General features: G+C 43.0%; 1 protein-coding gene across 2 annotated transcripts in view; it reads right to left on the reverse strand.

The window, feature by feature from the left end:
- Window positions 1–387: 387 nt before the first annotated feature.
- Window positions 388–20287, reverse strand: part of APOLD1 (apolipoprotein L domain containing 1) — a 52987-nt gene continuing 33087 nt past the window's right edge. Inside the window, exons 2-3 of one of the 2 annotated variants that reach the window (XM_066355484.1) lie at window positions 10330–10412; window positions 388–3680 (exon numbers count right to left, since the gene is read on the reverse strand). In XM_066355484.1, the coding sequence (XP_066211581.1) occupies window positions 2937–3680; window positions 10330–10332 (747 nt within the window). In that variant the 5' untranslated portion in view covers window positions 10333–10412 and the 3' untranslated portion in view covers window positions 388–2936. Of the gene's footprint in view, window positions 3681–4987; window positions 5079–10329; window positions 10413–20287 lie in introns of those variants that run through there. The other variant, XM_066355493.1, reaches the window with a different exon arrangement.

Genomic DNA, 20287 nt, shown 5'->3' on the forward strand with positions numbered 1-20287 from the left:
TATTTCAAGGGAACAGCTCAGGCATTGGAAAAATATAAGTCAAGCTTATGCATTAATAGAAGATGGAGTTAGGGAGAGGATGAACCTTTATGACATAACACAAATTACAATGAGAAGTACATTCTGGTAACCTAAAATGCTAGCATTTGTGCAAAGTAGTCTTGGAAATGAAACTTAGAGGAAAAATTAAAATATAGAACCGAGACTAAGAGACATGGACAGGAGTGTGGTGGTTACGGGGGGTGGGGGTAGGGAAGAAGGGAGGGGGGAGGGGGAGGGGTACAAAGAAAACTGGATAGAGGGTGACGGAGGACGATCTCTCTTTGGGTGATGGGTATACAACAGAACTAAATGACAAAATAACCTGGAAATGTTTTCTTTGAATATATGTACCCTGATTTATTGATGTCACCCCATTTAAATAAAAATTTATTTATTAAAAAAAATATATAGAACCATTAACCACCTCCCCCCAGTACTGAAATTATACTTCCTAAACACAGCGCCATCATTAGGAAGCATGGGAGAGAACTGAATGAATTTAAAGCATATTAAATAAGTAAGTAATACAGCCAAGTTTGATGTGTATGTGGTCACAAAGACTTTTCAACATATATTTCAATATTATAGTTGTAGGGATGTAAATTGAAGAAATTTTATTTTCTTAGAGACAGCTTATAGATTTCTTATAGCTCCTAATGTGAAACTATGACCTATCACCACCATAACACAAGTTTTTTTATTACCCATAACTTCACAGGGCATCAGGCTTCCAATGTCCAAGTGCTTCCTTCATATGCCTTTAATTGGTATTTTCCCCCTAAAAAGTAGTTCAGAACCCTATAAACAGGTTCTCCTTTCAGGTCAGGTGTAAGCTGCTGGCAAAGTACCTTCAGGTTAAGTATGCCTGCATCATTTCTGTATCCCGTAAGTCAAGCCTCCGTTTATAAACTCAGCTCCAGGTCTCTCTATCCAAAACTTCTCACGTTTACTTCATATGAGAAGGAGAGAGACTTGTTCAAGGAGAGCTCATGACAGCCTCAGAAAGTAAAATCAATCTCATCTCCTGAAAAGAGCCTCAGTAGTTTCCCATTCAGAAACTTGCTATTCCTATTATTTTCTAAATGTGATGATTAAATAAAATTAAATGCAAATAACAAACAGTAATTAAATTAAAAACTTAAAATAAATTAAAAAAATACGTGGTCTAACAGTTTTCAGAGAAGGTAGGTAATAAAGGTCAATTTCCAGGAAATTCACATTCCTTTCTGTACCAGTTTCTACAATGAGTGGGCAACACTGCCCTCTAATGGGTTTATGTCAGTGGTCCCCAACCTTTTTTGGGCCATGGACCGGTTTAATGACAGAAAATATTTTCATGGACCAGCCTTTAGGGTGGGATGGATAAATGCACAAAATAAAATTATGCGACCGGCGTAAAAACTGTGGTATTTTTAAATATAATTGTCGAACTTACGAGACAAGCATCACGAGTGAGTCTTAGTGGGATGTAACAGAGGGAATCTGGTCATTTTTTTTAAATAAAACATCGTTCAGACTTAAATATAAATAAAATGGAAATAATGTAAGTTATTTATTCTTTCTCTGCAGAACGGTACCAAATGGCCCATGGATTGGTACCGGTCCGCGGCCCGGGGGTTGGGGACCACTGGTTTATGTGACATCCCTTAGCTAACATGGTGGAACGGTGTCCCAGGATGCATTGACCAAGTGCATACACAATCTTTTACTTCTGAGATATAGTCTATCTATCCTTGACCTTCAGTGAATGACTTTGGAGAACATGGAGCTCTATCGAGGCCATGAGACTTCATGAAAGCTAATTGAGAGGATCAGAAATTAACATTTGGTGCAATGGTTTTCAAACCTTAGTAGGCACCAGAAGGAGGGCTTGTTTTAATACAGGTTGCTGGGCCCACCTCCAGAGTTTCTAATTCCTTGTTAAGGGTTGAGTTCAAAAATTTGCTATTCTACTAAGTTCCCCAGTGATGTTAATGCTGCCAGTCCAGGAGCCACTCTTTGTGAGCCAGATATTGTGCTAGGCACTTTATCTCACAACAGCATAAGGTTGTAGCATCTCTTTTATCCACAAGGAAACAAAGTCTTATAGAGACTACGTGGCCAAGATCACACAGTAGTGACAGTCTGTTATAAACTCAGGACTGTCTAACTCTAAGCCATTGCTCTGTTTTCTATAAATGAAGCCGTTAGTCACTTCATCTTTCTTGGCCTCAGCTCTTATGTGACAGGAGTAAGACCCTTCTCCGAGTCTGGATATGAAGCCACCCAGAAAGGTCCACTCCATCCCCAGGTGGATGTGTCAGTGGATAAGCTGAGAGGAAAGGGGATGGTGTGTCCGAGGGAGGGCCTCTCTTGGGTCCTGAACGCTCCTGTGCTGTTCAGAGGGTTAGGGGTGGGGGGTTACTGTTATGGATTCTGGAGGTCTTAGTACTCAGAAACTCTGGAAGAGAGGTTTTAAAGCTTGCATCTCCTCACACAGGCATTCTGAGGACCTCCCAGCCTAGTAGGGCTTGGAGAGGACCCAGAAAGTGGCCATGTCTTCACCCTCTCCAGCTTCAGCACAAACCACCGGGGTAGGGGCAGGGACCACCCAACAATTTAAAACAGGAGTGCCCAGTGATGTGAAGAGTGAACGGTTTTGGAAAAGGAAAAACAGTTTTCAGGTCAATATTCCACTAAGATCAGGCAAGTAAACAGTCCCTAGCACTCAACTCCAGCAGGATGTCATAGTGATGGGAAAAGAAGGACCTTAAGGACCCTCACTTCCAGAACAGTTTTTCTCATCTTTTGCATTCAGCTCCTAATGCAGCTCGGTGTTTTCCTGAGGGAGTTACAAATCCGGAGCATCCCACAGGGATGGTTTCTGGCCTCGGTCATTAAGAGAAAGGATGTTCTCAGAAAAACAGCACCGAGGACTGGTCAGCAGAGATCTTGAGGTCGTGGCCACGTCTGGACTTCGAGTAGAGCTGGACTCTGGACTCCAGCTGCTCACTGAGTTCGTCCAGAGCCCCGGTGCAGGACTCCAGGCTCTCTGCCAGTTTCTGAACCTTGGCCTTCAGCACGGCCTGGCTAACCTTGGTGGCCCCCTCGGCCCGCCTGGGGATGAGGAAGCCACGTGAGCCGAAGAAGACGATGAAGTAGACGGAGTTGTACAGAGCGATGGAGGCGTTCCTCCCGCACTGCAGCAGCTGGCGGTCCCCGCGGCCCTGCCAGCGGCAGAAGAACTCGAGGCAGCTCAGGATCTCGCGCATCTGGTCCTGGCAGGTGGCTGCGATCTCCTGCACCCTCCGCACCTCCCGGGAGTTGCAGACGATCAGGGAGAGATCCGACGTGATGGTGACGGCCCCTCCGGCGGTGGCCACCCCCAGCCCCACGGCGGAAGCCAGGAGCGAGACCCCCAAGGTGACCGGGCTGAGCGAGAGCCCCACGATGGCGGTGACGGCGCCGGCGGCGCTCAGAGAGCTGCCCGCCACATTGGCCGCCAGGGAGCGCCTGCCGAGGCGCTCGAGGCGCCGGGCCACCTCGCGCAGGCGCAGCAGCTGGCCGTGCAGCTGGCCGCGGCGGTCCAGCAGGAGCCCCTGGAAACGCCGCAGCGCTTCGGGGCCCTGCAGCTCCCAGGCCGCCGGCCGGTCCATGTCCTGCGGGGACACAGACACGCAGTTATTCCGGAGTCTCCCTGACTAAAGCGGCTCCCAATTGCGGTTCCCACACGCAAGCGGGCAGTTTGCAGAAGTTAAACATAGCAGCTACTGCCATGCAAGGGGAAACGGGTCATTTTCCTGAGTCATGTGTCACGTTCTCAAAAATCAGTTCTGTAAACTGGGAACAGTCACACAAGTTCTCAGACCTTGAATCCGTATATGCAAATAGGAATAATGCTGCCCTCTACTTTTTCTCTCAGGGAACACTGAGGATGGACTTAATGAATTATTTGTTATATAAGATGTAAACTCAGTGAAGAAAGGATGAACCTTCTAACACTGGCAACCTCAGGCCTCTGGTCTGTTTGAAAGACAATACTTTACAAGCAGGAGGTTGTACCTGTTCACCAAGACCTTTTCTTACATGAAGACTTGGATCCTAATCCTTTTGTAATAGTTCTCTTTCTCCCTCTCTCTCTCTCTCACGAGTAGGAAAGACAAGTCACCGAAAACTCAAAAATCACATTGTTTGTCAAATGTAGAAACTAATCTTTCAAGTTAGCTGCTTGCCTGGAGCAACTTCTGCTTGTTACCCTTCCAGGCTCTTACCTTAGAGTTAAACCTAAAATGTGGTTTTCTCTGTTTATTCTAACTAGAACCCATCAGGTCTCTTGGATTGGTGCTTAATTAAAACTAAATTAAATTAATACCACTGCGTCTCTTTATTATGAAAGTTTCCTTTTAAAAATCAGTAACGATTGAATAAAATAAAATCACTCAAATTTTTTGTTTAACAACTCACAGAGGGCAAACCTTGCACCACATTGAATTGAAGCCAATTGTACATGACTAACAGACAACTTCATACCCTGGGATAAAGGTACATCCCGCCTAGTTGCCAAAAATTGCCACCTTCATATCCACTGTACTCATCATTATGAGGAACTTCTTAAAAGTGGCAAATAAGCCAAGAAATAGAGCATTTCAATCCTGTGTGCTATCAAGGCAGAAATCATTCTTCTCATCTAAGAGATGAGGCCATCGAAACATAGGCAGGTTCTAGATGCAGCAAATTTTTCACAGAGCTCAGCCTAGAATCTTGGTCCCCTAACTCCTCTTAGGTCTTGATTTAACTTGCATTCCTCCATAATTCCACCCACCAATGATAAATTTCCAACTAAAGAAACCTCTTAGCAAAATAAGAAAAAGTCACTCAAAATATATCATGGACCAGGGACATAATCCCAGTATTACAAGTCCAATGGCAGTGTTTCAGACAGTATCCCTCTATGTTCCCCACTTACCATTCACCTCTGGCTACCTGGAGGAAAGAAAAATCTGAGGCTGTTTCTGGATGAGCATACTTTATAGTCCCAGAGAACCAATGACTGCCCTGGGAAAGCCTTGTCTCATTCTGAGAATTTGCTGTTTCCTGTCCTGGCTCCTGCTGCCTTCATTCAAAAGGATGTGACATGGTGGAAAATGACCTGCCAGCCACACAGCACATCCCGTATTTAGGAAACGAACATTGTGTGTTCCCTTTTCCCCAAACGCAGGAAAAGAACAGCAGGCTCTTCCCCAACTTGAAACATGTTGTCATTCTCCCAGGAGGGTATACCCGGCCTTTCCTTTCCTGAGAATAGCTAATGACGTTATCTGGGAGGACATCAAACGCACCCCAGGCTGACCAATTATAGTGTTTCATGAGAGGCCACAATTATAAAATCATTTTTTAAAAAGAAAAGGGGAGGAACTCATGTTTGATATAGCCACTTATAGTCCACGCCTGTATTTGAAAAAACATTCTGAATCTGTGAGTGGTTGAAACAAGTGATCCAAAAAGCATGAAGTCTAAAAAAAAAAAAAAAAACCTTCAAGGCCACACCCACAGGAAGTGCTGCGTGCAGTTTTGGGCATCTCCAGCTGGGAGAAGGTATTGGAAGTCTCAGAAAAGGCACACTCTGCAGGCCAAGTGCGTCAGAAAAATCTGTGGGGTCAGGCTGCACAAGGAGCTAATTATATACTCTCAGCAGCAGCAGGAATTAGGCTTCCCAGGTTTTCATTTGAAGCAGCAATTGTAGCCCATGCAATAGTTAAATGAATGGATTCTATCTCCAGGTTAGTGAAGCAGGGCTTGAAGGGCAGTTACCTGAGTTAATTCAGGAGTGAAAGGGGAATATACAGTGTGTCCGTAAAGTCATGGTACACTTTGGTCACAGGAAAGCAACAAAAGACGATAGAAATGTGAATTCTGCACCAAATAAAAGGAAAACTCTCCCAGTTTCATACCTATTCAGTGCAGTTTGATGTGGGCTCACGCACAGACTTTTTAGGGCTCCTTAGGTAGCTATCCCCTAGCAGGGGTCCCCAAAATTTTTACACAGGGGGCCAGTTCACTGTCCCTCAGACCATTGGAGGGCTGCCACATACAGTGCTCCTTTCACTGACCACCAATGAAAGAGGTGCCCCTTCTGGGAGTGTGTGTGTGTGTGTGGGGGGGCAGATAAATGGCCTCAGGGGGCCGCATGCGGCCTGCGGGGCCGTAGTTTGGGGATGCTTGCTACAGACTCGTCACTGACTGATGGCCTACCAGAACGGGGTTTCTCCACCAAACTGCCGGTTTCCTTCTACTGCTTATCCCACCAAGTAATGTTATTCCTATGTGGTGGCGCTTCGTTATAAACGTGCCGATATTCACATTGCACTTTGGTCACGGATTCGAATTTAGCGAGCCACAGAACACACTGAACTTTTCTCTGTACCATCCACATCTGGACTGGCATGGCCATGGGCTGCTCCGCTGTATACACGGTGTTATGTCATCATCTGCGCATGCGCACACGCTGCCACATCATCCTACAGAAACTGGGAGGGTTCTCCTTTTATTTGGTGCGGATTTCACATTTCTATCGTCTTTTGTTGCTTTCCTGTGACCGGTCAAAAGCGCACCATGACTTTACGGACACACTGTAGCAGCTGGGGGTGCTTTCTGGTGGTTGGAGCTCAGCCTGGCAACCTCTGACCGCAGGACCCCAAATACATCATCCTCCTTCTAACACTCTCACCTGAAAATAAAGAAGGCCAAATTGCTTTATTTCTTAAATTATTGTCATCTCAACTCTCTGGTTCATCTGAAAAGTCTTAACACATCTTTCTGGAACACAATTCAATCCCCCACCTTTATAACTACTCTGTATTTATCAGCACAACACCATTTGCTACTGCTCATAACATGGTCCTTTTGAACTTGATTTTTCTGAATCTGGACCATGTCCAAATATTCTGGTTACAGCTCCTCAAAGGATAAATATAACCTTAGTCAAAATGCCTTCCTTTAGTATCTACCTGCACTTTTTAGTAAGAGGTGAGGAAATATATCCCCATAGACATCAACACTCCAAAAGGAGGGTAAGTGGGGTGAACTGAGGGTGGGGAGGGAGGCAGTGGGCAAGGAGGGACAGGATCCCGATTCTTCAGTTCCCATATGCTCCTCCAACTTCCCTGGACACTTGTGTGTGTATTGGGTTTAGATGAACACAATTAAATCTTTATTTCACACATGAGGAATTTTGCTGAAATACAGAAAGAGTCGCCATCTTCAGAGCATCAGTAATCATAGTACAGAACTTGGATCAAAAAGTAGAAGGTATAGGAGAACGAACAGCATGTGGACTGACTTTAGCCCATGTCCTAATTAATTTCTTTTTCTTCTGAGTTGCAAACCCATTTACTTCATATTGTGTCTCCATGGAGCAAAAATAATCCAGTCATTTGACAGTGTGAGCTAGTTGAAGTTTTACTGACTATAAAAACCGGATACTGTGGGTTTTTGTTTGTTTGTTTGTTTAGCGAGAGAGAGAGAAAAAAAAAAGGGAGAAAAATGAGAAATGTCAACTGGTAGTTGCAGCACTTGAGTGGTTCATTGATTGTTTCTTATATGTGCCTTGACCAGGGAAGCCAAGCCAGTGACCCGTTGCTCAAGCCAACCACCTTGGGCTCAAGCCAGTGACCTTGGGCTTCAAACCAGTGATCTTTGGGCTCAAGCCAGCAAGCATGGGATCATGTCAGTGATCTCACACTCATGCTGGCGATTCCACACTCAAGCTGGTGAGCTTGTGCTCAAGCCAACCACCTCAGGGTTTCAAACCTGGGACCTCAGCATCCCAGGTCAACTCTCTATCCACTGCATCACTAGTCAGGCAATCAAAAGTTTTATGTGAGCAGTTCCCCTACAAAAAGTCTGTGGTCTATCTTCTCCAACTTCTTTTTTTTAATTGTTTCTTGGGCACTTACAACACATCACACCAAGAAAGACTACATTGAAAATGGTGGTTGACTTTCAGATTAGCCTTTGGGTCTGTTAAATCAATGATGCACCTAAACCATACCATACTAGCTGGAATTCTGAGCCCTGGATCCATAAGAAATACAGTGCAAGAAAGAAGAGAGGAAGAGCTCTGGCTGGGTGGCTGAGTGGATAAAGCATCATCCCAGCACACTAAGGTCACAGGTTCAATTCCCAGTCAGTGCATGTAGGAGAAGCAATCAATGAGTGCACAACTAAATGAAATGAGTTGATGCTTCTCTCTCTCAAATCAATGAAAAAAAAGAAGAAGAGAAGACAGCTTAGAGAAGCTAGGCCATGTGTATTTGTTGAGGCCCTCCATGAATAAAAAAACAAATTCTAAAACAAAATATAAAAAATTGTTGTTTATTTCTTTTAATCACACTGTAATATATCTCACAATGTCAACATTTTGCTATTCATACGATAATCACAGTGTTTATAAAACATTCATCTGTAGTGTACTACAGTGGTAATGGGACTCAGCTTAGCGCTGTAAAATGATGACCTTTCCTTCTAATCTTTATGAGAATATCTCAGTGACGTACACAGAACCCCTTTTGGAGACAATATATACATATGTGAGTGTGAGGTTTAGGCCAAGGGTCTTTCAGAGTTGACTTTGTAATAGTTCCTAATGTGTACAGTCACTCAAACAAATAAAAGTAAATTAAAATAATAACACATAGCCACCTGAGGACTTTGCTCATAATTTTTTATAAATTTCATGAGACTATAAATGCTGCATCTAGCGCATCACTAAGCTCTCAAAATTGCTTATTGAATAAAACTAAATTTTTGTTCTTTTAAAGAAATGTCATTATTTTCATGATAATGTAATGAAAATTGAATGTGAAATTATCTCTTGGAATATACAACCTGGTAGGTAAGTCAGAGCCCTTATTCTGCAGAGGACTCCCAGGATACCTACTTTGCATGATACCCCAACTATTATTGTCATAAACTCATGGAACTAAGCAGAAACAAAAAAGAACCCAGTGAATACTGAACACACCGCAAGTTCCTTTTATTCAAACTGGCTATGATCTTTGTTAATGTACACACAATCCTTAACCACCAGTGTTTAAACACTGCTCTGTATTTTTTTTTCCACTTAATGTTCTTACAGATACACACTTCTCTATGTTGACATAGTCCTCACTTCTTATCATTTTTAATAGCTATGTAATAATCCCATTGTTTGTTTAGTCACTTCCCTGTTAGACACTTGGATTGCTTCTAGTTTTTTTTTTTTTTTTACTTTTATAACTAGACTTGTCGGGAGCATCTGTGTAAAATTCCCCTCTTTGGATTATTTCCCTGTGGAATGCTCACAAACAGTAAAAATACCAGGTGAAGAAGAATAAACATTTTTATGGTTTTTGCTTGACATTGCTGTATTGTTTTCCAGAAAAAACAACTTATGATGCTATTAGCTTTGTAAGAATCCAATCTACAGGTTATGGGACTGCTCAAAGTTTTCTTATATTCATAGTTAATTTGTTTGGTTTATTTTAGTTCCATGAACGTGTATTGAATACCTACCACGTTCCAGACATCATGCTACATTCTGAGGATAAAAATCTGGAGAAGAGGCTCTGGCCGGTTGGCTCAGCGGTAGAGCATCAGCCTGGCGAGCAGGGGACCCGGGTTCGATTCCTGGCCAGGGCACATAGGAGAAGCACCCATTTGCTTCTCCACCTCCCCCCTCCTTCCTCTCTGTCTCTCTCTTCCCCTCCCGCAGCCAAGGCTCCATTGGAGCAAAGATGGCCCTGGGCGCTGGGGATGGCTCCTTGGCCTCTGCCCCAGGCGCTAGAGTGGCTCTGGTTGCGGCAGAGCGACGCCCCAGAGGGGCAGAGCTTCACCCCCTGGTGGGCAGAGCGTCGCCCCCTGGTGGGCGTGCCGGGTGGATCCCGGTCAGGCGCATGCAGGAGTCTGTCTGACTGTCTCTCCCCGTTTCCAGCTTCAGAAAAATACAAAAAAAAAAAATATGGAGAAGATACCACCCCAGTCCTCCAAGAGATGACAATCCATTAGAGAGAAAGATACAGAACAAATCATTTCAGCTCAACATGGGAAGTGCCAGAGGTCTGTGCACCAAAAAAGCTCAAGGCAAGCACGTGCCTATGAAGGACTAGGGAAGAAGACTTCCCAAAAGCACTGATATGAAGCTGAACCTTGAGAGTTGAACTGAAGTTATTTGGACAAATATTAGAGGGAGAGGAAGGCAAACTAAAGGAAAAGAAAGAACAAAGGCATGGTGGAGTGTTCAGGAGGCTTCAGGCATTTAGTATTGCTTACCATAAAGTGGGAAGCGGAGGATGTCTAGAGATGAGGCTGAAGGAGTATGTAGGAGGCAGGTCATGAAGGCTCTCAAATGCCACCTAGGGGAGAGTGAGCCATTAAAGGCTTTTCATCTGTGGCTTTACAGGGTGGGGTTTGACATCACTGTGTGAAGGATGGACTTGAAAGGTACACAGCTCAAAGTCAGATAAGTTTATATGCTGTAGAAGTAAATGAACAAGATTGTCATGGGTCTAGAGACAGTGTTGGTAGAAGAATGGAGTGGATAAAGAAAAACATATTTTGGCAGCAAAATTGGCAAGTCATAGTTAGAGCTTCTGCTCAGACATGGTACCCATTACATCCACTTACATTCTATTGGTCAATCATAGCATGTTGCCAAACCAGCATCTGTGGGACAGAGAAGTGTAAACTCCCATATAGGGAGGCAAGAAGAAGAAATGCAAACTATCAGCTCAACTACCAGAGTGCTTTCTTTATAAAGGAGATATTCTAAGATGAACTGTGTGACTCTACCAACTATCTCACCGACTCTCTTCCTTTGGAATCTCAGGCTCCATATGGATATAGCAAGAACCTCACACTGCCTCGTATTAGCAAACGATTGATCGGAGCATGGGGGAATATGCTTGAAAATGGGAAGGGACTAAAGAGAAGCTAGAAGGATACCCTCTGTTTTGTAGTTACAAAAGCATGTTTGGATGGCACTGACCAGCCACAGTCTTTTTTGTCCTTGAATCAGCTTAAGAATCAAAGTTCTAGGAGCAACAGTCAGTTGGCTGAGTTTAGGCCCAAGTGCCCATCTTCTAGCTGTACTGGGTAGTGAGAGGAAGGGTGAATAACTTTCAGCTTCCAAATGAAAGATGGTAACGTAAATTAATCCTCCCATCAATGCTACACATAGTCAGGGAAAAGAAAGTTTACATTAGGAAATCATGACGGGAGTAGTAGTATATTAGGGAGAGGAAAACTGATGCTTAGATGGGAAAAAAGAAAATATCCACAATAAACTTTTTAATCTAAGTTAACCCACCTGGAGTGAATTATAGTGTATGGTAGGAGTTCATTCTTCTCCAGATTGATAATATTTATAGAATAGTAATATGCTTTTTTAAAAGAGAGAGACAGAGAGAAAGAGAGAGAGATGAGACGTATCAACTCATAGTTGCATCACTTTTAGTTGTTCATTAATTGCTTCTTATATGTGCCTTGACCAGGGGGCACCATCTGAGCCAGTGACCCCTTGCTCAAGCCAGTGACTTTGGGCTCAAGTCAGCGACCTTGGGCTTCAAGCCAGCAACCTTGGGATCATGTTGATGACCCCATGCTCAAGCCAATGACACTGCACTCAAGCTGGCAAGCCTGTCCTCAAACCAGCGACCTCAGGGTTTTGAACCTGGGACCTCAGCATCCCAGGTTGTTGCTCTATCCCCTTTGTCACCACTGGTCAGGCAGTAATATGCTTTTCTATTGGTGTGTTATAGAGCACAATATGCCTTTGTCATATCAATTAATTGCCACTGCTTACACCTTGTTCCACTTAGTTATGCACCTGTTCATTTCTTATATGTGCCCTGACCAGGATCAAGCCAGGGATCCTGGGATTGAACCAGCAACCTCCACAGTCCGGGACTATGCTCTATCCACTGCACCATCAGTCAGGGCTCAATTTACCTGTTATTAATTCAGTATATTATAATCTTGAAAAATCACTGATTTATAATAGGATTTTTATTTAAAGGGAGAATCGATCATCTTATTCATTTCTGAGAGAAAAAAAAAGTATAATCTTACTGGCTTACTTATTCTTTTGGACAAAGATGACACTGGAAGCTCTTCAATTTTCCCAGGCTCCCTAATGTGATCACCTGAAGCCAGTTTAGGTTTGTTCCTCTTCCTCCTCCACAGGTGTGCACACCTGCACAGAACACATGGGATTATGGGGGTGAAACATCCACCCCATCGTTAATATACATGTGGGCCTTATTGTAGCATATCTGCTTTCCCACATGCTTTTTCTTTTGGTGCCAGAAAGATTGCAGCTGAGTCCACATCCCTCCAGTAGCCATAAAGATTCTTTTATCTATTAGCCAGTGGGAAACTACTATCTTTGTCTTTCCCTTTCGCAGGCTTAGTCATTACCTCTCAAGTTCTCAGGTATGTATAACAATCACTGCAACCTGGATTATAGCATCTGCTAGTTTTGTGCCCATAGAGCCATAATAAACCTTAACTCTCCCTTAACATTTACACAACTTGAATAGTTTCATTTATAACAGTGGGGGGGGGGGGATTCAAATAATTTAACAACCAGTTCTCTGCCCTAATGACCATTGTAAGTATAAAAAATGATTTACCAAAAGGTAGTTTGTTATTTCATGCATTTAATACTTAAATAAAAACAATAAAAGAGGTACATAAAAATAGATTATGTTATAAGAAAGTTTAAAAATATTAATAAAAATATTAAATAATACCTGAAAACAAAATAATGTTATTTAAGATATTTCCATATTGTGTAACACAGAGCTGAAACAAATGACAGCTTGTCACCCCCTGATTGTTTGGCACTTTTTCTCTTTACATTATATGTTTGTTTACTGAAATAACAAATGTGAGGAAATTAAAATGTAGTATTTCATCAAGGGTATAATGAGTTTTATGAAATGAATAAATAAATATTACAAGCATAGTTCCATCAAATTTTTTTCACCTGTGGACGGAATGAACACTACTACAGGCGCTTAGTTGTTGCTCAGATGGAAAAGAAAAAGTAAAACTATCATTATTTGCAGATGATATGATATTGTATATAGAAAACCCTAAAGTCTCAGTCAAAAAACTACTGGATCTGATAAATGAATTCAGCAAGGTGGCAGGATATAAAATACTCAGAAATCAGAGGCATTTTTATATACCAACAATGAACAGTCAGAAAGAGAAATTAAGGAAACAATCCCCTTCACTATTGCAACCAAAAAAGTAAAGTACCTAGGAGTAAACTTAACCAAGGAGATTAAAGACTTGTACTCAGAAAATTATAAAACATTGATAAAACAAATCAAGGAAGATACAAACAAGTGGAAGCATATACTGTGCTCATGGTTAGAAGAATAAACATCATTAAAATGTATATATTACCCAAAGCAATTTATAAATTCAGTGCAATACCAATTAAAATACCAATGACATACTTCAAAGATATAGAATACATATTCCAAAAATTTATATGGAACCAAAAAAACATGAATAGCCTCAACAATCTTGAAAAGGAAGAATAAAGCGGGAGGTATCACACTTCCTGATATCAAGTTATACTACAAGGCCATTGTATTCAAAACAGCCTGGTACTGGCATAAGAACAGGCATATGCCAGTTCTTATAGATCAATGGAACAGAACAGAGAACCCAGAAATAAACCCACAACTTTATGGACAACTGATATTTGACAAAGGAGGTAAGAGCATACAATGGAGTAAAGACAGCCTCTTCAACAATTGATGTTGGGAAAATTTGAAAGCTACCTGCAAAAAAATGAAACTAGAACACCAACTTACACCAGTCACAAAAATAAACTCAAAATGGATAAAAGACTTAAATGTAAGCCATGAAACCATAAGCATCTTAGAAGAAAACATAGGCAGTAAGCTCTCTGACATCTCTCACAGCAACATATTTGCTGATTTATCTCCACGGGCAAATGAAATAAAAGACAGGATAAACAGTCTGACCTGTGGTGGCGCAGTGGATAAAGCGTCGACCTGGAACGCTGAGGTCACTGGTTCGAAACCCTAGGCTTCCCCAGTCAAGGCACATATGGGAGTTGATGCTTCCTGCTCCTCTCCCCTCCCTCTTCTCTAAAATGAATAAATAAAACCTTTAAAAAAAGACAGGATAAACAAATGGGACTATATCAAACTAAAAAGCTTTTGCACAGCTAAAGACAATAAGAACAGAATAAAAATACAAACTACACAATGGGGAACATATTCGACAATACGTCTGATAAGGGGTTAATAACCAAAATTTATAAAGAACTTGTAAAACTCAACACCAGGAAAACAAACAATCCAGTCAAAAAATGGGCAAAAGAAATGAACAGACACTTCTCCAAAGAGGACATACAGATGGCCAATAGGCATATGAAAAAATGCTCAACATCACTAATCATTAGAGAAATGCAAATTAAAACCACAATGAGATATCACCTCACACCAGTCAGAATGGCGCTCATCAACAAAACAACACAGAATAAGTGCTGGCGAGGATGTGGAGAAAAGGGAACCCTCCTACACTGCTGGTGGGAATGCAGACTGGTGCAGCCACTGTGGAAAACAGTATGGAGATTCCTCAAAAAATTAAAAATTGAACTGCTTTTTGACCCAGCTATCCCACTTTTAGGAATATACCCCAAGAACACCACAGTACTGTTTTAAAAGGAGAAATGAACCCCCATGTTTATGGCAGCATTGTTCACAATAGCAAAGATCTGGAAACAGCCCAAGTGTCCGTCAGTAGACGAGAGTAATAAAAAGCTTTGGTACAGCCTGACCTGTAGTAGCGCAGTGGATAAAGCGTCGACCTAGAATGCTGAGGTTGCCGGTTCAAAACTCTGGCCTTGCCTGGTCAAGGCACATATGGGAGTTGAAGCTTCCTGCTCTTCCCCCCTTCTCTCTCTCTCTCTCTCTCTCTCTCTCTCTCTCTCTCTCTCCCGTCTAAAATGAATGACTAAATAAATGAAAATAAAAAAATAAAAATAAAAAGCTTTAGTACATATATACTATGGAATACTACTCAGCCATAAGAAATGATGACATCGGATCATTTACAACAATATGGATGGACCTTGATAACATTATATGGAGTGAAATAAGTAAATCAGAAAAACTAAGAACTATATGATTCCATACATAGATGGGACATAAAAATGAGACTCAGGCCCTGGCCGGTTAGCTCAGCGGTAGAGCGTCGGCCTAGCGTGCGGAGGACCCGGGTTCGATTCCCGGCCAGGGCACATAGGAGAAGCGCCCATTTGCTTCTCCACCCCTCCGCCGCGCCTTCCTCTCTGTCTCTCTCTTCCCCTCCCACAGCCGAGGCTCCATTGGAGCAAAGATGGCCCGGGCGCTGGGGATGGCTCTGTGGCCTCTGCCTCAGGCGCTAGAGTGGCTCTGGTCGCAATATGGCGACGCCCAGGATGGGCAGAGCATCGCCTCCTGGTGGGCAGAGCGTCGCCCCCTGGTGGGCGTGCCGGGTGGATCCCGGTCGGGCGCATGCGGGAGTCTGTCTGACTGTCTCTCCCTGTTTCCAGCTTCAGAAAAATGAAAAAAAAAAAAAAAAAAAAAAATGAGACTCAGAGACATGGACAAGAGTGTGGTGGTTATGGAAGGGGGGGAGGAAAGAGAGGGAGTGGGTGGGGGGAGGGGAGGGGAGGGGCACAAAGAAAATCAGATAGAAGGTGACAGAAGACTATATGACTTTGGGTGATGGGTATGCAACATAATCAAATGTCAAAATAACCTGGAGATGTTTTCTCTGAACATATGTACCCTGATTTATCAATGTCACCTCATTAAAATTAATAAAAAATAAAAAAACCCAGTAAATTTTTGTTTTCCACACTGGGCGGCTGACACATGCCTACCTTAGAGAGAACCCTGATTACAAGTGCCATTTTAACAACCAGTTCCCCAAACTCAACAAAAAATTAGGTATCAGTTCTGTAGAACCACTTTGAGCCGGCTGAATCCCACCACTGATCCTATATCCTCATTTTTTTCATTCCCCTCTTATTCCTTGAGTGATCTTGATTTGATTTCTGATCTTTGCGGTGGCGCAGTGGGTAAAGCGTCTTACTGGGATGCAGAGGACCCAGGTTCGAGACCCCGAGGTCGCCAGCTTGAGCGTGGGCTCATCTGGTTTGAGCAAAAGCTCACCAGCTTGAGCCCAGGGTCGCTGGCTCAAGCAAGGGGTTACTCAGTCTGCTGAAGGCCTGCAGTCAAGGCAAGTATGAGAAAGCAATCAATAAACAACTAAGGTGTTGCAACGCGCAATGAAAAACTAATGATTGATGCTTCTCATCTCTCCATTCCTGTCTGTCTGTCCCTGTCTATCCCTCTCTCTGACTCTTTCTCTCTGTCTCTGTAAAAGAAAAAAAAAAAGATTTACTCTTTGCCTCTAATGTTAAGAGAATTAACATAGGCTCTTGGAGGTGTTTCCCTATGTAATGCCCTTAAGTGAATCAACTCTTTAATAACCATTTAGGGCCCTGGCTGGTTAGCTTAGCCAGTTAGAGCATTGTTTCAAAGCACTAAGGTTGTGGCTTTAATCCCCAGTCAGAGCACAGACAGGAAGCAACCAATGACGGTACAACTAAATGGGACAACAAATGAATGCTTCTCTCTCTCTCCCTCTCTTTGTCTGTAAAATCAATCAATATATAATAAAAATAATAATAAAAATAACCATTTAGGGGTCCCTCTTACCTTTGTCTTTGTCTTCACCTTAGATGTAACAATGCTTTCTTTTCATGGAAAATATAGTTTATCTTTATTTTTCTAACACCAAAAGAAATCCTTCTTGTCACAAATTTATATAAAAAAATGTAGAAAGTTAAAAATGAAAGTTTCTCTCTCCATCTGTTTTCACCCTCTAGAAGTAATACTGAGGTTTATAGTGTTATGTGTTCTTACATAATGTTTATGATTATACAAATACGTAGTAGTGGTTTTTTACAAAAATAACATATTGTTGTATATATAAAAGCAACTTTATTTTCCTACTTAAAGATATAGCATAAACACTGTCGTTCCCCAGCCCCATAGAGTATTTTTGCCCTTTCTCATCGGCCTGCTCTATGCCCCAGCAGGCTGAGTCCTTACAGACTGGCTCACTTTGCTCCCTTGCCAGATGTGACTGGGTTAAGAGCCCTCAGGGGACACCAGTAAGAGGTAAGAGCGTAAGAGGACAGAAGTCAGAGTGCTTCCTCCCTGCTTTCCTCGCTTCAACTCTGTCTTTTACAGCAGTGGTCCCCAACCCCCGGGCCGCGGACTGGTACCGGTCCATGGGCCATTTGGTACCGGCCTGCAGAGAAAGAATAAATAACTTACATTATTTCCATTTTATTTATATTTAAGTCTGAACGATGTTCTATTTTTAAAAAATGACCAGATTCCTTCTGTTACATCTGTCTAAGACTCACTCTCTCTCTTTTTTTTTTTTTTTGTATTTTTCTGAAGTTGGAAATGGGGAGGCACTCAGACAGACTCCCACATGCCCACGACTGGGATCCACCCAGCATGCCCACCAGGGGGCGATGCTCTGCCCATCTGGGGCGTCGCTCCGCTGCAACCAGAGCCATTCTAGCGCCTGAGGCAGAGGCCACAGAGCCATCCCCAGCGCCCGGGGCAAACTTTGCTCCAGTGGAGCCTTGGCTGCAGGAGGGGAAGAGAGAGACAGAGAGGAAGGAGTGGGGGAGGGGTGGAGAAGCAGATGGGGGCTTCTCCTGTGTGCCCTGGCCGGGAATCGAACCTGGGACTCCTGCATGCCAGGCCAACGCTCTACCACTGAGCCAAACGGCCAGAGCCTAAGACTCACTCTTGACGCTTGTCTCGGTCACATGATACATTTATCCGTCCCACCCTAAAGACCGGTACATGAAAATATTTTCTGACATTAAACCGGTCTGTGGCCCAAAAAAGGTTGGGGACCACTGTTTTACAGTAGCCGTGTCCCTCTTTGGCTATTGTTCCACTGGGTGGCCTTGCCTTTATGGTTCCAAATTTCACTGGATTCCTATTTTATATATTCTCTCTCTTGTACTGTAAGCCCCAGGAATGGTGATAATTTTCCTCTATTACTGATCTGTAAGTCTTCCTCATCTTCTCTCTGTTGGCTTAACACTGAGCACCCCTTGTAAGTAAACTTCTCCTTAAAATCTCTTCACTTGAGCCCTGGCCGGTTGGCTCAGTGTTAGAGCGTCGGTCTGGCGTGCAGGAGTCCCAGGTTCGATTCCAGGCCAGAGCACACAGAAGAAGTGCCCATCTGCTTCTCCACCCTTCCCCCTCTCCTTCTTCTCTGTCTCTCTCTTCCACTCCCGCAGCCAAGGCTCCATTGGAGCAAAGATGGCCCGGGCGCTGGGGATGGCTCCGTGGCCTCTGCCTCAGGCGCTAGAGTGGCTCTGGTCGCAACAGAGCAACGCCCTGGATGGGCAGAGCATCCCTCCTTGGTGGGCATGCCGAGTGGATCCCAGTCGGGCGCATGCGGGAGTCTGTCTGACTGCCTCCCCGTTTCCAGCTTCAGAAAAATACAAAAAAAAAAATCCCTTCACTTGAAATATCTGGAATGAGTTCCTTTTCCTGCCAGGATCCTCTCTTATGCAGACATTTCAAGGTAATAGTCATAGCTGTCACTTAACATGCTGACAGGTCACAGTTTACATATCTATTTGTTTATTGATGGGCATTTATTATATTTTCAATTGAACTGTTTATTACAAACAAGGGTGTAGTGAACATCCTTGTGTGTGTGTGTGTACTTTTGGTGAGTATTAAGGTAGGAGAGAGTTCTACAATGTTATTGTTGGAATAAAAGGCATACATATTTTGAATTTGATTAATATTTTCTCTCCCTCCTGGGCAGAGAGTCAATAATTTCTTTTCCCTAGAATATACTTATATCTAATAAATTACAAACAAGCTATAGCTATGATAAAGGAAAAAGTAAGGCTCTAGTGAAATATTCAGGTTAGACCATTAATCCAAAAGAAATCATGAATTTTTTAACCTAAAAATAAAGTAAATCTTTACAAAGGAGCTTATGAATCCTACAGCTATTCAGACAATGTAATCCTTCAATCAGCTTTATTTCAAGGGAAGAGAACAATTTCTGACTGTTTGAACTAATCTGACTAGAAAAAGTTCCAATAGTCTTTAAGTGTATTAGAGTAAGCACATGACGAAGAATAAAAACCCAAAAAACATTCTGATGGTATGTTTCAGAGTACAATCACATAATATACCACTTCTGTTTGCGGTCCAGACACAAGCTGTTTGCTACCACATTCCAGGTTTCAGCTCACAAGATTTAATATCGCAAAAGCAGAGAGAGATTCAAGGAGGCAAGACAGAGAAGTTTCATCAAGCACTGTATGCAATAAATTAATAATCTTAATGTTCACCAGTAGGGACATGGTTAGTTAAACTTCAGTATATCCATACTATGGGATACTATGGTGCAATTTTAAAATGCACTTTCTTGATTATGAGTGAAGTTAAGCATTTTTCATGTTTACAGTGATGGGGTTTTTTTTGGTTTTTTTTTTTTTGTATTTTTCTGAAGCTGGAAACGGGGAGAGACAGTCAGACAGACTCCCGCATGCACCCGACCAGGATCCACCCGGCATGCCCACCAGGGGGCGATGCTCTGCCCCTCCAGGTGGTCGCTCTGCCGCGACCAGAGCCACTCTAGCGCCTGGGGCAGAGGCCAAGGAGCCATCCCCAGCGCCCGGGCCATCTTTGCTCCAATGGAGCCTTGGCTGCGGGAGGGGAAGAGAGAGACAGAGAGGAAGGAGGGGGGGGTGGAGAAGCAAATGGGCGCTTCTCCTATGTGCCCTGGCCGGGAATCAAACCCGGGTCCCCCGCACGCCAGGCCAACGCTCTACCGCTGAGCCAACCGGCCAGGGCCCAGTGGGGGGTTTTTTTCAGAGGAGTTGCCCCTTTTTTGTCCATAGTCTTCTATGTGGATTATCTGCTTATATCTTTTGCCCATATTTCTACAGTGTTGCCTCTTTTCCTTATGCACATATAGAAGGTTTGCTATGATATGGATTCTACTTCTTGTTATACATGTAGCAAATATTTCCTTCCATTCAATTTGCTTTAATTTTATTCATGCTATTTTTGTAGTACTAACATAATATTACCAAATGATCAATCAGTATGGATTTCTGCCTTTCTGT

Source organism: Saccopteryx leptura, chromosome 1, assembly GCF_036850995.1.
Source record: "Saccopteryx leptura isolate mSacLep1 chromosome 1, mSacLep1_pri_phased_curated, whole genome shotgun sequence".
In the NCBI taxonomy this organism is placed as follows: domain Eukaryota; kingdom Metazoa; phylum Chordata; class Mammalia; order Chiroptera; family Emballonuridae; genus Saccopteryx; species Saccopteryx leptura.